General features: G+C 56.2%; 1 protein-coding gene across 1 annotated transcript in view; it reads right to left on the reverse strand.

Annotated features, from left to right (window-relative positions):
* Positions 1-415: 415 nt before the first annotated feature.
* IGF1R (insulin like growth factor 1 receptor) overlaps positions 416-15,361 on the reverse strand; it is a 145,402-nt gene continuing 130,456 nt past the window's right edge. The window contains exons 18-21 of the mRNA XM_055143455.1: positions 14,314-14,473; positions 13,579-13,708; positions 12,315-12,449; positions 416-7,555 (exon numbers count right to left, since the gene is read on the reverse strand). Of these exons, the coding sequence (XP_054999430.1) occupies positions 7,072-7,555; positions 12,315-12,449; positions 13,579-13,708; positions 14,314-14,473 (909 nt within the window). The 3' untranslated portion in view covers positions 416-7,071. The remainder of the gene's footprint in view (positions 7,556-12,314; positions 12,450-13,578; positions 13,709-14,313; positions 14,474-15,361) is intronic.

Raw genomic sequence — 15,361 nt, forward strand, 5'->3', positions numbered from 1 at the left:
ATTGGCAGTTCCTGCCAGCCCTCCTTCCTTGGGTAAAAATGCCCATGATGACGACAGCCATGACCATGACAATGATGTTGCCTGGCTTGTCAAACCTCCTGGACAGGCTGAATTAGCTGTGATTTTCTATGCGTGCCAGCGAAGTGATGTCCTGAGCCCTGAGCCCGTATCACATCTGCTTTGACCCAGACGTGTCAGAAGGTACATGAAAAGAGGATGGACTGGGAATGGTGCTCAGGGTTCCCTCCCTCTCTCCTAGGTTAAATGATGTGAGTAGCAGAATGGTTTCCTAGATATCCATAGGTCAGAAATTCAGCAAAACCTTCACACAGAACCTCCCAGAGAACACAGTGAGCCCAGAAGCAGAGAGAACGTTCTAGAAGACAAGAAGGATCAACCTCAGAGACCCAAAAAATGCATACAGAATACTTTTATTTAACTTAAAGCATGTAGTACTTTAACTACTAGAAAAAAGCAGAGTAAGAGAAACCAAAGTAGCCGTCGCTTTAGCCATTCAAAATAGACAAAGTTTTTTTTTCCCATAAAGAATTCAGAGTATAATGCAATAACAGGAATAAAGTCATACAACAGAATATACAAAACCATTTTGAAATTTTTTTTACCTACTGAATTTTTTTTTATAGAAACAGGAAAAAAATTTTATTTTTTTTTAGGAATAATTTATACAGAGAAAGTCATAGCATGTAACAAATTGGCCACGTGATGACAATTTTTGTGGGGTTTTTTGGAACTTTTTTTAAAAAAACTTTTATTTCTCAACAAGAAAACTCAGAAAATGCATTATATGCGATGCATTCGGTCCAATGGGCCTTCGGTGGCTTGATTTTTAGTTTTTTGTGGGTTTTTCTTTTTTTCATTTTTTTTTTGTCCCAGAGGTAGACAAACTCTGGCAAACAGCTCACCTCAACCTTAGAAAGCAGCCAGGTTTTTTTGTGTTTTTTTTTGCCAAGCATTGGAGGATGTGTCTATGCAACAAGCATCCAAATTAAAAAATTGAAAACAAAGCCCAAATTCTCTGTGGACCTTTCTCCCACTGAGGGCAAATCCACAGAGAGGATCGCAGTGATGGGATGGAGCCATGCGGCTAGTGGCCCCTTGGGGAAGGTGAACAGAAAGTGATCACTTGGGAAACGCGGCCAAACTGAAGAACCAAATTAAGTACACATCACCAAAATGATTACAAGGTTTTTGGTAGGGGGAAAAAATGTTTTCTGGGATCGAATGAGGTCTTTCAGCCTTACAGAGAGATAAACGGGGTCTCTTCCTTGCTCCTTTATTTTTTAAAGTTTTAATCTTTTTTTTTGCTTTTTTGGTTTTTGAGCGTACCAGGTTATGGGTCCCTGGCTTGGTGCTTGGGGTGGGGGTAGGGGTCGCTCCCGGCTATGCTGGGGGGGACCAGACTTTGCCAGAGATCAAACCTGGGTGTCCTGCATTCAAAGCAGACTCGCAGACCCTCAGAGCCACCTCCCTGGCCTCCTTTCTTGCTCTAGCAAGGCCTTCGTCACCCAAGGCAGGCTTGGAGGCCAGTGGCTTAAGGGTCTCTTAACGGTCTTTGTTCCTACTACATCTTCCTGGCGGGATGAGGGAGGGAACCGGGCCCACCCCTCAGTGCTACTATGTCACAAAGAAAACCCCCCCACATGCTGACCGGGGCGGGGGATGACCCGCTGCCCAGCTGGCCTGGCACGGCAACATCTCTGCCTGTTTCCTTGGCCGACGAGGGCCGAGCCTCGAAAGCAAAAGGGCCAGGGGAAGCAGATCCCCTTCCAAGCAGAAGGTTCTGGAAGATCACGATACTGAAGATACAGAAGTATACTTTTTTTTATTAAAAAAAAACGGGGGTGGGTGAGGGAGGGTTTAGGGGCCACACCTGGCTGTGCTCAGAGCTTACTCCTAGCTCTGCATTCAAGGAGGGTTACTCCTGGCAGGGTTTGGGGACCAGGTGGGATGCTGGGTATGAACCCGCGTGGGCTACATGCAAGGCAGGTGCCCTCCCACTGTCCTATCTCTTTGGCCCCAGAGTATGCTTCTTAATTCATCCTCAGTCCTTTACTACACACACAAGTAGTGGCAGAGATGGTGAGATGAGGGGAGAGGGTGGGATGGAGGTGAAGGGAAAAATCCTTTATTATTATTTTTGGCATACTGTAAAGCTAGCTAGTAAACAGGCATCCTAAAAAAAATAATATATATTTATATATGGATCACAAACACACACTTGCACACGCAGAGAGGAAAAAAAAGTGTCTTTAAATTATGTTCGGCGATTACCTACTATAGATGTCTTATAAAATTACCCTAAGTTCTTACAAAAAAAAAGAAGAAAAAAATGCGATGGAACATTGAATTAGTTCTTGTAAACCAGATCTTCGTCAACTGACTACCCGTAATCTACTGGACAGAGCCCTAGTGAAAATGCTAATGAGTGAGTAATGGATGTTTGAGGAACGGATGTTTGCCGGGAGAATGTGGACGGACTAACGTGGACGCACAGATGGGTCAGCATTATGTTCTCGCATCATAGTAAAAAAAAAAAACAAAAACAAAGAAACCCAAACAAACAAAAAACCAAACCAAGCAATAAAAAACAAAACCAAAATAAACCCGCCCCAGCACCCCCATGTCGGATGGGTGGACGGTCGGCCTCCGTGCTGACTGAGGCACGTTTTCCAAGGTGGAGGTTGGGTTTGTTGGCTGGAACCAAACAGCCATGGACAGAGGTGGAGCCTGGATGCTGGCCTGAGCCCGTCAAACCGTTGCATGCCAGAGGCAGCCACGCCGCTGTCAACCCCGTCCCCTTCACGACGAAGACGCCGCTGGTGACTTCCAGAGGAACCTTGATCCGTTGTTCTTCCTCCACCGGTCCCATTCGCTGGACGCCCCCTGGAAACCCTCTGGGCCGCCCAGGCTGGGATCTTCAGCATCGCTCGCATCCGAGCCACCTCCCAGAAACAGCCGTTCTCCAAGTTCTCGTCTGCGCCTCAACTCCTTCCAAGGGGCTTAAGGCAGTGGGGTTTTCCTCACTGGTCCTGAAAACTGGGGTTTCCAGCTTGCTCTTGCCGCTGAGCCCAGGACACGAGAACACGGCCGACTCAGAAATGCATCGTGGACGCCAAGTCTATCCCCCAAGTTTGAGCACGTTTGGGGGCCTGGCTGAGGCAGGTGTGGGGCGGTAGCTGTCATTGGGGGTTAGGGGGGACACACACGCCTGCATCGGGGAATCTTCTTCCATGCTGGCAGGACCCACCGGACCCAGTGCCCTGGGCTTGGCACCCGTTGGCGCTTTGGGAACCATCACTGTGCCCAGCGACACGCTCAGCCACCGGTCCCCGGAGATGCACTAGCGAGAGAGAGGTTTGGTTGGGGAACCCGGACCCAGCCCCTGGCTCCCAGCCCCGGATACGGCCATCCGCTGTCCACACCAGCACACAGGCTAGTGCCCAGCGTTGGACCACCAGAGCCAAAATCACCTCCACCCCTCGCGCCCCGGTCTCTAAGCCACTTCCACCCCACAAGTGTTATTCTAAGTCACCAAGTGGGATGGGAAGGGGAGACCCCAGAGCCGTGGGTTGCCCCGCGCCCACTGACTATGTCTCACGTTTTGGCATCGCCTGGACAAGACCCCGGGGCAGGTCTCACTCCCACCATGGAGGCTGAACCCCACTGGCAGCACACGGCATGCGGGGAGAAGAGCCCCTGGGTGGCGACTGTGCCTGCACCCATTCCCCATCCCGCTGGGCTGGACCAGGCAGCCAACTCAGCTCCAGCCCCTTTTTGGAGGAGACTGAGGCGAGCATGCGGGCTGGCATGGGAGAGGCAGCACCAGCACACTTGGGCTGGGCCACACTGCGTGGCCATGGCGGGGTTCAGGCCCGCCCCGCACCAAAGCCCGATCAGGTGCGCACACATTTCTGCCTTAGGGTTCCCAAAGCGTCTGTTCCCATCGGGGCACGACGCCTGCCCGGTGATTCCTTCCTTTCTACTGCAAGGAACACCACCGGCTCAAGACACGCATAAACCGATACCCGACCCGCAACGGACGAGTCTCAGGAACCCTGGGATCGGCTAAATGCGCTGTAGAAATCCAGTTATGGAAATTGGGGGGTGAAGGGGGTGCACACGAGAGACTCGCTGCTCTGGAGGGGTCGGGGAGTCACAGGCCCAGAGGGAGTGGATCTGAGGGACGAGGAGGGTAGCGGAGCCCCCACCCCACCCTCGCTTTGGAGAAAACCTCACGCCCAGCGGCTCAGACCTGTAAAAGGCGCCTCCCTCCCCGTGAACGGTAGCAGCAGGGGGATGGGTGGGGGGCTTGGGGCCTGCCATCAGCCCTCCAGCCTGCAGGGCACCGGGGCTGGCCTGGCTGTGGGCCACGGCTCTGCTCAGCCTCCCCAGCACTTCTGGTGCTGGGCAGGGTGAACTGACCAGAAGGACCCCCTGCAGGAGCATTTTAGTGGCCCCCAGTCCCTCCCCCAGCCAGTCCCCCAATAGAGAAAGTTTGGCATCGCGACTGCCTCCCCAGAGCTGGGATCCCCCCCACAACTCCCTCTCCTGGCTCTGCGGAAGCGGGGAGGTGGGGAGGGGGGGCCTGGGCCAGGCCGGGAGGGGCGCCTGAGTTCTGACACCTCTTGAAAGCCAGTGAGAAGACAGGAGACAGAGACAGCTCAGAGACAGTCCAGAAACAGCGGGCAGGTGGACGTGGGAAGCAGGAGGACGAGGTGGCCGGCCTGGGGTGCCCATGAGGTGCCCATGAGGTGCCCATGAGGTGCCCGGTTATCAACGGTCTATTGCCAGAGCTGGGCCACATTGAGATGGAGAAACACATTTAAAAAAAAAAAAGAGCGAGGTAGATAAATGTCTGAAAAGCAAAAGCGAGAGCTGGCGGAGCCGCCGCCCCACGCTGACGCCCTTTTTCTCAGCATCTAAATTCCCGACAGGGGTTTCAGAACAGGGATCGCAAAGGAAAATCCCTTCCCTTCTGGGTTCACTTATCTTTTTCACACATTAGAGAATAGTTCCCCCCTCTATGGGACAAAGGCTAGAGGAAACTGGTGTGGGGGGGAGGGGGTGTTCAAAGTTCTGAGGAGAACCCCCACCTCTGGGGAAAAGACACACGAGCTATGACCTGCACCCCACACCCGTGGTCTGCATCTGCCATCCCTGCGGCCCGAGTGGTAGGACTGCACCTCCAAAGCCCCAGGGATGGGGGGTCACACCCTGGACCAAGGAGCCAGTTGGGGAGGGGGTGGGAGCGTGGTCATGGAAGAATAGCACCCCCAGCCCCACCCCGGCCCCCCCGGCTTTGGACTCTGGCTGCCTTTCAGGGAGGGGGGCAGGTGAAACCAACAAGGCAAACCCTAAAACTAGCACCCCCCAACCGTGCCTGCTGCAGAGCAAGCTGCAGTGGGACCCCAGGATACAAACACTGACCTGTCCGGCTTAGGTCTTACACCCCTCACAGAGGCTGGAGAGCATTGGGGTCCCACTTCCGGCCCGGGGGGGGGGGGGGGACCAGAGGCCTCGGACAAGGGTCGTGGAATTTTATGTTGTTTTCTGACCTGAGTTTCAACCATGTCTCCTTCTTTGACCTGAAGCCAGGTGAGAACAGGCCAAGAAGAGTGGGGTGCCGGGCCCCCACTCTCCTCTATCCACACAGCCCTGGGGAAGGGGGGGAGGGGGCGGGGACAGATTTATAAAAAAAGGCAAATGGGGTTCGAGAAGTCCAGCTGGCTGGGAGGGGTTGGGGGGGCTTCGAGAAGTTTCTTGGAGCAAGCAGAAAAGCGACAGACCTGAAAGTTTTCATAGATTGAATCCACAAAGATAAAGAACCCCCCCAAAAAAATAGCTTTTTTTTTCCTTTTTCTGTACAGATGTATAGATGAGTATCTGAACCGTAAAAAAGTTATCAAAGTGAGGCTGAAGACATTGTAGACGCCCGAGTCTCTGGGTCCAACATAGAACTGAGAGACCCGTGACAGAGTTCAAGGGGTGGGGGAGAGAAAATGCCAAAGAGGGTGGGGGGAGGAAGCCTGGGTGCTTCCCGTTTCTCCTCGCTGCACGGAGGGTGTGGATTCCTTTCCCGGCAAACCTACATGGGCCAGAGTGTCCCTGCGACCTTTTCCACTGGGTCCTGGCCCCTTTCCTTCCAGCAAGTATTCCTGGTTTTCCATAAAGGGGTGGGGGGCTGTGTGTCCCCAATTTCGGGTGGGGGGGCGTGGTGAGAAAGGCTGACGTGGGTAGTGCCCACCTCTGCTGAGAGAAGGGTGCATTTGGCCCATAATCCCCGCCCCCCCCCCGCCGCCGACAGGAGCTTCGTTCTGAACATCTGGAAAGGTCCAGGACAAGCAGCCGCCTGGAGGGGGGCCATGGGGACCCGAGCGGGGATGCCCAGATACCAAGTGTCCCTCTCCCGGGTCCCTTTCCCTGCAACCCTGCACGGGTGCCTACAGATGGGCGGGGCAGGGGCGGAGCCTGAGCAGAAATTCAGGCAGAATCTGGGGAGCAGGGACCCCCGGGAGGAGACAGACATGGGGGAGGGAGGGAAGTTCCTACCCCATGAGGGTCTCATAAAAGACAGTGAAGACAGGGAGGGCTGTGCAGGGAGCAGTGGGGTGGGGGGGGGTTCCCAGGGGCGCAAGGGGCAGCCACATCCTTGATCTGATCAGAGGGGGGTCCCTGTTGGGGCTGGCGCCAAGGGCTTCTCAGTTCTGAAGCAGAGAGAGAGAAAGAGAGTGGGGAGAGGGGGGAGAGAAGAGAGGAAAGAGAGAGAGGAAAGAGAGAAAGAGAGAGAGAGAGAGGCAGAGAGAGAGAAGAGAGAGAGAGAGAGAGAGAGAGAGAGAGAGAGAGAGAGAGACACTGGATTCGCGAGTGTTCTGTTGCTATTGTTAGTCATTAAGGTTGTGAAGGCCCGTGTCAGTTAAGGGTTTGGGTAGGAAATAAAAAAAGCTGCATATCGAGAAAAGGAACACCCCCCTGCCCCGGCGCCGCCGCGGGCGGGGAGCTCATCTCCCGTGGGCAGCTGGCGCGCCGCCGAGGTACAGGAGGCGGGCGGGCTCAGCAGGTGGAGGACTGGGGCAGCGGCAGCGGGCGCTCGTTGCGGCGGCCGCCGTTCATGTGCGCGTAGGGCTGGCGCTCGTCGAAGCTGGCGCGCAGCAGCAGCACGCTGGGGCCCGGGCCGTTCTCCTTGAGCGCCGCGGCCGCCGACGGGCGCTCGGGCAGCGGCAGCGACAGGGTCGAGCCGGTGGCGGCCGAGGCGGCTGGGGGCGCGGCGAGGGCGGCGACAGCGGCGGCGGCGGAGGCGGCCACGGGGGCGGCGGCGCCCGCCTCGGCGTCGGGGTCCAGGGGCACGTTCTCCATGTTCTCGGGCTCCAGCTCCAGCTCCAGCTCCTCGGCCTCGGGCGGCTTGTTGTCGTCGCTGTAGTAGAAGGAGACCTCGCGGAAGCCGGGCTCCAGCTCGTCCTTGATGCTGCAGATGATCTCCAGGAAGGAGGGCCGCATCTTGGGGTTGTACTGCCAGCAGATGCGCATGAGCTCGAACCTGTGTGGGGGTGGAGGAAGGGGGACACGGGCTGGTGAGGGCCCCACCCAGGGGACACAGCTGGACCCCGGCCTCTCGCGTGTGGGCCCTTTGAGCTCCCTTCCGGCGATAGGGGTTGCTTATCGTGAACCCCTAACGCAGGGAGACCCTCTGGAGGAGCAGAGTGGGGGGACGGGGGGCTGGCGTCCTGAGGGATGCACGCTCCCCCACCCCCAGGGTTTTCTCCATGCACCTGAACCCCCAGTGTTTTTCCTGCTGCCTCTCACTGGAGGGGGAGAGGGGTGTGGGGGTGTCTATTGCCTGGAACAGCACAGTGGCAGAGCCAGCTTCAACCCCCAGCACCCCAGGTGGTCCCGAGCACCTCCAGGAGTTGTTCCTGAGTGCAGAGCCCCGGCCATGCTCAGATGCTGTTTTCACAAATCCAGTCTCTAAGGAGAGAGTTGGCCTGTGTGTTCACCACCCCCCAACCTCCCACTCAGGTCAAGTCACTGGAATCTGGATCAGCACAGCCCAAATATTTACTGCTTGCCATTTAAAGAAAAAAAAAATCCCCAGTCTGGACAAGGGAAGGGGAGGGATGAGAGAGAACTGGAAGGTGGGTCACACAGGTCAGGCCAGCCCAGCTCAGAATTAGGGGACAGAACGAGAGGCCAGCAAGCAGCAAAGGTTTGCATGCGGCACCCCAGATGGTCTTCCGAAGCCATCGGGTGTGGCCCCCAAAACAAAAACAAAGGGACAGCCAAAAAAATCAGAACGAAGGCATCTGACACAACAGGATGTTGCCAGGGTCTGTGTCCTGCCCAGGATGCCTGAGGCCCCATAGTGGCTGAGAAAGCGCCTGGTGGCAAGCAGCAGGAGTGGGGGGACGAGGGGTGCCACCACTGCACACACGGACTGCTTTATAAGAGAAACGACCCCCTGGGGGGGGAAAGGCAGATAAGTAAAACAAGGGGAGACTGGATGATACAGTTACCCACTGGGCAGGGCTACTGGATGATACAGTTAGCCACTGGGCAGGGCTACTGGATGATACAGTTACCCACTGGGCAGACTGTGGGTGCCCCCTAGTGCAAAGAGGCTGGGGGAGGAGAATGTGACGCCCCAGAGTGGAGGTGCCAGGTACACACGAGGCAGGCCTGACCACTGGGCAGCACCAGGGAACCTTTCCAAGGCCACCCGTGAATGGCAGCCGGATGTCCTCTGCAGATTTGGGAGTCTTGTGTATATCACCCCCACCCCCCACCCCCAACACCTCCCAGCCAGGGAACATCCCAGTGGCTGCCACCAGGATTTATGAGCTGACAAAATTCCTCCTTAAAAAAAAAAAATGCATTAGGGGCCAGAACATAACACAGCAGGGAGAGCGTTTGCCTTGCATGCTGCTGACCAGGGTTCCATCCCTGGCATCTCAAAAGGTTCCCTGAGCCCCACCAGGAATAATTTCTGAGCACAGAGCCAGGAGCCAACTTTGAGCATTGTTGGGTATGGCCCAAAACCAAAATATTAAAAATTTTAAAATTTTTTTAATTTAAAAAGCGCATTAAGAAATAAATTTTTAGGGGCTGGAGCGGTAGCATAGCGGGCAGGGCGTTTGCCTTGCACGCGGCCAACCTGGGTTCGATTCCCAGCATCCCATATGGTCCCCCGAGCACTGCCAGGAGTGGTTCCTGAGTGCAGAGCCAGGAGTAACCCCTGTGCATCGCCAGGTGTGACCCAAAAAGCAATAAATAAATAAGTAAACAAATTTTTGAAAGATTTAAATGCATTTTTTTTTAAACTGGTAGGTGGGGTAGTGGGGGAGGGTGTGCACACTGTAAAAGACCTGGAAAAGAGCCAGGCTGAACCATGGCTGGTGAGGAGGAAGCACATGGCACCCTTTTCACCCTGTATACATACAGGACCCCTCCCTCTACTGGCAGACCATCACTACAAAGAGATAAGATTCTAGGGGCTGGAGCAATAACACAGTGGGTAGGGCATTTGCCTTGCACTCGGCCAACCCGGGTTCAATTCCCAGCATCCCATATGGCTCCCTGAGCACCACCAGGGGTAATTCCTGAGTGCAGAGCCAGGAGTAACCCCTGTGCATCGCCGGGTGTGACCCAAAAAAGAAAAAATAAAAAAGATTCCAGAAAGTTCTGCAGTAGGACCTGGTAGAGAAGTCCCCTCTGCTGTCTGATCCTGAGGTGTAGGCTCTAACTCCAAGAACACCAGTTAGGGTGCTGGGACCCCTTGGGCATGGCCTGGGGCCTTGAACTCGGGTTATACTTCTCTTGAGTCTGAGTACTGTGCACCCGGGGTGGGGGCTGTGCTGTCTGTCTCTGGGGTGTCATCCACAACCACTGGTCCCCACTCTGGTACCTATTTGGGTGCAGAGAGCAAGCAGCTTCCTTCTTACACAGAGCCCCAGCAGCTCACATTTCTTAGCACCCACCCAGGAAACCCTCCAGCCTCTCTCCTTTGTGTCTCTGCAGTGGAGGGGGGTGGGGTGGGGGAGGAACCCCCTGGATTCCTATCCACAACCCAGCAGGGCAGGAAGGCTTCCTGGATTCCACATTCCTCAGCAGGGTGTGAGGGTGCCACCTGCAAACCTTCCCTGTCACTCTAGGCCGGGAACAGGAACCGGGATGCCTTTCCCCAGGCAGGTGGGAAATGGGAAGGGACCCTCCCGGGCAGGCCTCTTTCAGAAAAACACGCCAGGCCCCTGGGAAGGTGGGGGATCAGCTTTAAAGACCCTGCGTGGTTCTCAGCAATGAGCTTCTCCCCAAGAGAGAAAGTCCCCCAAACAATGCTCCCCTTCCTCCCACGGCCTCTAAGCCGTGGGAACCAATCACACACCTGCATTCCCGGCAGCTCCGGAGCTGGCCAGAGCTGCCACACCCGGTCAGGGCCCCAGACCACAAGCACGCTTCCTCAGCAGGGGCTGCCAACATTCCAGGGAGCCAGTTTCTAATCAAGGGCATTGGGTTCACCAACAGGGGGTGGGGCGGAGATACAGCACAGCGGGGAGGGCGTTCAATGCCCCACATCCCATATGGCCCCCTGAGCACTGCTAGGAGGAGTTCCTGAGTGCAGAACCTAAAGTTACCCCTGAACACTGCCTGGTGTAGCCCCCAGACAGCCCCCTACTCTCTCTTCACTTACACCCAGATCAGGTAGATGGCCAGACTCGACGTCCGGACAGATGGCCATGAACAGGCCGGCCTTGTAGGGCCAGTCAGGGACAGAACTCGGGCCAGGCTCAGACACCCAGAAAGTTCTGATTCAGGCAGGGCTTTGATGCCCAGGCTGGAATACCGAGCACAGGCGTCTGAGCCGTGCACAGGTGGCCGTGGCTGGAGATCAAGGAAATCCAGGACTAAGGTGACAGGAACTGCTGGGGCAAGCAGGGACGCCCACTGACGTGTGCAGAGCACAGGGGTCACACCCACAGGCCAGGGCAGTGGCTGGGGACTGGGAAAGACCAGGACAAGCCACCAGGGAATCACTGGGGTACAGTCCGGGAAAGGCCCAGGAACACAACTTAAACAAGGAATGCATACGGGGGACAGAGACGCAGGGCGGGGGCCTGGCCACCGTACACTGGAGGCGAGTGGGCCCCATGGGATGGATCTGGGAGGTTGAACATGGGCATAACGTATTGCTGAGACAGGATGTATGACATCATTCACAGGTAAAGGAGAGGGCTGAACGCCTGGGAAGGACCCGTATCCATCTATTTTAACTGTACAGGAAACTTGAACCTTGACTCTTCCAAGGTTTTTTTTTTCCCCTTGGTTTTTGGGCCACTTCTGACAATGCTCAGGGAACCATATGGGATGCTGGGGATTGAACCGGGGTTGGCCGCGTGCAAGGCAAACACCATATCCACTATCACTCTGGCCCCAAATCTTTCGAATTCTGTATGCAAATCTTTAGTATGATTCTCCAGAACCCACCAGCATGGGAAAGTCCACTTCCATGCTAACAGGAACCCCGATCTGACTTATACAGGCTTGATCCAGGTTCTCCTGGGCCTACCCATGGTGGGCACAGGCTCCGTGACTCAGCTTGTGAACCATCAATGTTGGGATGGTCCCATTTCTGTTGTGGGGTTGGACTCCTAACAAAGTGCTCTGGGCCCATTGCCCATTGTGCTCAAGGAACCACATGGTGCCAGGGACTGACCCTGGGGCTCTGTCCCTCGAAGCCTGCCAAGGCTAGGTCAGCTCCCCCAGCCAGATGTTGCATTTGGTTTTAGTTTTTGTTTTTGCAGCATACCTGGTGATGCTCAGGAGCCCATATGGGATGCTGGGGATCAAATCCAAGCTGGCTGCATGTGAGGCAAACACCCTCCCCGCTCCAGTCCCCTGGTGCCTTATTTTGGTCTCGGGGTTTGCTCCTGGCGGTGCCTGGAGGACTACGTCAGTGATGGAACCCAGGCTCCCACATGCAGAGCCGCTGCCTCCCAGCTCCCTGATGCCTTTTCTAAGTGGGGGTGGGCGGGTGGGGACTGTGCAGGGTGCCCAGCTGAAGAGTCTGCTGCAACCACCAAGATATTCGGCCTGAGATAGCTCACAGCAAGTCATGGGTGCAAAAGGCAAAAGTTTAGGGGCACTGGGGTGGGATTCAGACACTGTCCGGAGGCCAGTTCCTTCTTAACCTGCTCGCTCCCAGCCACACGGCCCTGCACCCCTGGGACTCCCAGGACACTGGTGCATGGGAGAAACTTTTCAAGAAGGTATAAACAGGGCCCGAGCCGCGAGGCTGTTAGACTTACAGCATGTCGGGGCAGTTGTCCGGCTTGTCCAGGAGGCCACCTTCCATGACAAAACGCAGCACCTGCTCGTTGGACAGGCCCTGGTACGGTTGCTCGGCCAGAGTAGCTATCTCCCAGAGGACCACACCGAAGGACCTGCGGGGGCGGCGGGGGGAGAGAAAGAAAGGTGAGTGCCAGGTACACACTGCACTCTGGGGATGGCTGTCCTCGTGTCAAGCCTCTCCGGCCAGTCCCTGTCTGCAAAAGGTCCTTGAGGCACCTTGTTTCTGGTTTGTGGAGGAAAGAAGCGTAGTTTGAAGCCCCCCTGGCAGAGCTCAGGATTCACTCGTGGACGGGACCAGGGACCCTAGGTGGTGCCAGGGATCGAACCCAGATCAGCCACGTGCTATTTCCAGTTGACACCTATCTGTCCCCGTAAGCTCCAAGATGCCCCTGAAGGTGCGATGTTCTCGGGGCTCAGGCCAGCTGATGTTAATCGCTACTGAATTAGCCCTCAGAGTGCCCAAGCCGGGGTCTGAATCAGCAATTCCCACTGGGGGCCCGGCTCAGCCCAGCCTGTGGCTGAGGAACCTGGGAACGGGAACCAACAGCACAGGAGCCCTGGTGTGATCCATGTGGCACTGCCTTTGTGAATCCCGGTACCCCAACCAAGTACGAGGCGCCCCACCCCCACCCCCCAGCACTGCAAATAGGGGTGTGAGCACTGCACCCAAGAACAACCACCCCCCTCAGCAGCAACAAGGGAAGAGAAGGAGCGGAAACTGAGATGACAAGCATAAGGACCCCACCAGAGACCACAGCCCCGGTGCAGTGGGTGGGAAGGCTTGCCTTGCAATCCACCAACCCAGGCTTCACCCTAAGCACCCACAGGTGTGGCCCCAGAACTTGAGGGGGGGAAACAAACCCACACCAACTCCATAGCCAAATAAAACCATGGAGGGGGTTCACAGCACACAGAGCTGAGGCTAGGAATGCAGGGGTGAAGAGACACCGAAAAGCCAGGGCTAAGGTCCCCTGGGGTGGGGACTCAGCCTGGCAGGGTCATGGTGGGCAGGGTCAGGTGGGTGGGCCTTAAAGGGCCGACTCAGGTGGGGCTTGACAGGGTGGGGCCACTTGGGACGGGGGATGGGGCCGGGGAAATGGGTTTCGTGGGGGGGTGGGACCTTGGGGGGGCGGGGACTGGAGGGGCGGGGCATTGGAGGGCAGGGCTGGGTGGAGCTGTGTAGGGGGGAGGTATGTAGGGGGGTGCAGGGTGTGTCTGTACCAGACATCAGAGTGAGTGGTGAAAACGCCGTCCTTGAGCGACTCGGGGGACATCCAGCGCACCGGCAGCAGCCCCTTCCCTCCTTTGCGGTAATAGTCAGTCTCATAGATGTCTCTGGTCATTCCGAAATCTGCCAGGGACGAGAAGGTCTGCGTCAGGCCGCTCCCAAGAGCAGCACAGCCCACGGAGGCCCTGCTGGAATTCCAGGGCACCCTACTCCGAGATGGCCTCCCGGCCTCCGCTTTGCAAAGACCCCAAACAGGCGGGACCGGAGAAGGCAAAGCCTGGTTCTTTGATTTCCTTCTGGCGTTTGAAACAACACGGCTGACCCATCACTGGGTCCACATCTTACTCAGAGAACAGGAAGGGGGGCGGGCGGTGAGACTGCTGGGGGCTGGAGCACCCATACTGCACACAGGTCCCACCCCCCACGGGCTGGTGCTCAGTACTACCAGATGTGGCCCCCAAAACCGAGAAGAAAAGAAAACTGGTCTCTGCACCTAATCCTTGCAAGGCAGGCAAGGACCATGAGTGGAGTGTGATCTGTGCTCCCTCCAGTCTGGCCAGGCCTGAATTGCTTCCCGCCCCAGGCTCTCTGGAGTGGAGCCCACTCCCTGGGCTGAGTGTGTCACCCCTGAGGCCAGCCTGTGTGTGCCGCCCCAGCCCCGCCTCCCTCAGATGTGCCGGAAACTTCTCAAACACACTAGTGCAGCCGGGAAAAGCTAGGTCACCCACCTCCGATCTTGACAGTGAAATCTTCAGCCACCATGCAGTTGCGGGCAGCCAGGTCACGGTGGACGAACTTGTTGGCATTGAGGTAAGCCATGCCATCAGCGATCTCACCGGCCATCTGGATCATCTTGCTCAGACTAGGGGGCGCCAGCACGGGGTTATTCTGTGGGAGGGTGGGAAAAGAGGGGTAAATAATTCCCAGGAGTCTTCTGGTTCTTGCTTGGCCCCAGGCTCCTGCTAAGAAACCAAGATGGGCGGGGAAGACAGCACAGTGGGGAAGGCCTCCCACACAGCCAGCCCTGAGCTGATCCCAGGCGCCACACAGTCCTCACAGTCACCAGGGACACCCCACGGCAGCACAGCACATCTCTGGGTCCAGACCCATTGTTGTGTGAATATTCGTGCAGTCGGAGACGCTGAGACAAGGAACATTCATGCAACATCTGGCGCCCAACGTGGGACCTGACAGTAAGGACTGGTATGGAAGAAACCGAGAGGGAAAACACACTGAGCTTGCATAGACTCTAGGCAGATTAGAGGGAAAAAAAAAGGGTGATAGGCAATTCTGTAACATCACAGCGTCAGAGAGAACCTGGACCCTCCATGACATACATTTCTTCCGCGTTCCTTGTCTCAGCGCCTCCGACTGCACGAATGTTCATGCAACAACCCATCTTTGGCCCAGTTGCTTGGGACTCACAAGGAAGGGTCGCCTTGCCCCCGAGCATAGTTGGGAGGTCTCCACCCCCACAAGAGGCTGGGCAGCAGAGGGTGGGGGATGCTTGCCTTGCACATGGCTGAGGCTGGATTGACTCTCCCCAGGAGTGGCCCCAGGCACAGAGCCTTGAGCACTGCTGGGTGTGGCTCCCAAACCAAAATGGAAAGAAAAATAATAATTGATCCTTTTCTTCTTCTTCAGCTTACTCCACAGTGCATTTCCATCCCTTTTTGGGCACCGCAAAAGAACGTGATGCCCAGCAGAGGAGAAAACAGGGGAGGAGGAAGAAGGGGAGGAGGAGGAAGAGGAGGATGAGGAGGAAGAGGGAGAGGA

The sequence above is a fragment of the Sorex araneus genome, chromosome 6, assembly GCF_027595985.1.
Source record: "Sorex araneus isolate mSorAra2 chromosome 6, mSorAra2.pri, whole genome shotgun sequence".
NCBI classification, from domain to species: Eukaryota; Metazoa; Chordata; class Mammalia; order Eulipotyphla; family Soricidae; genus Sorex; species Sorex araneus.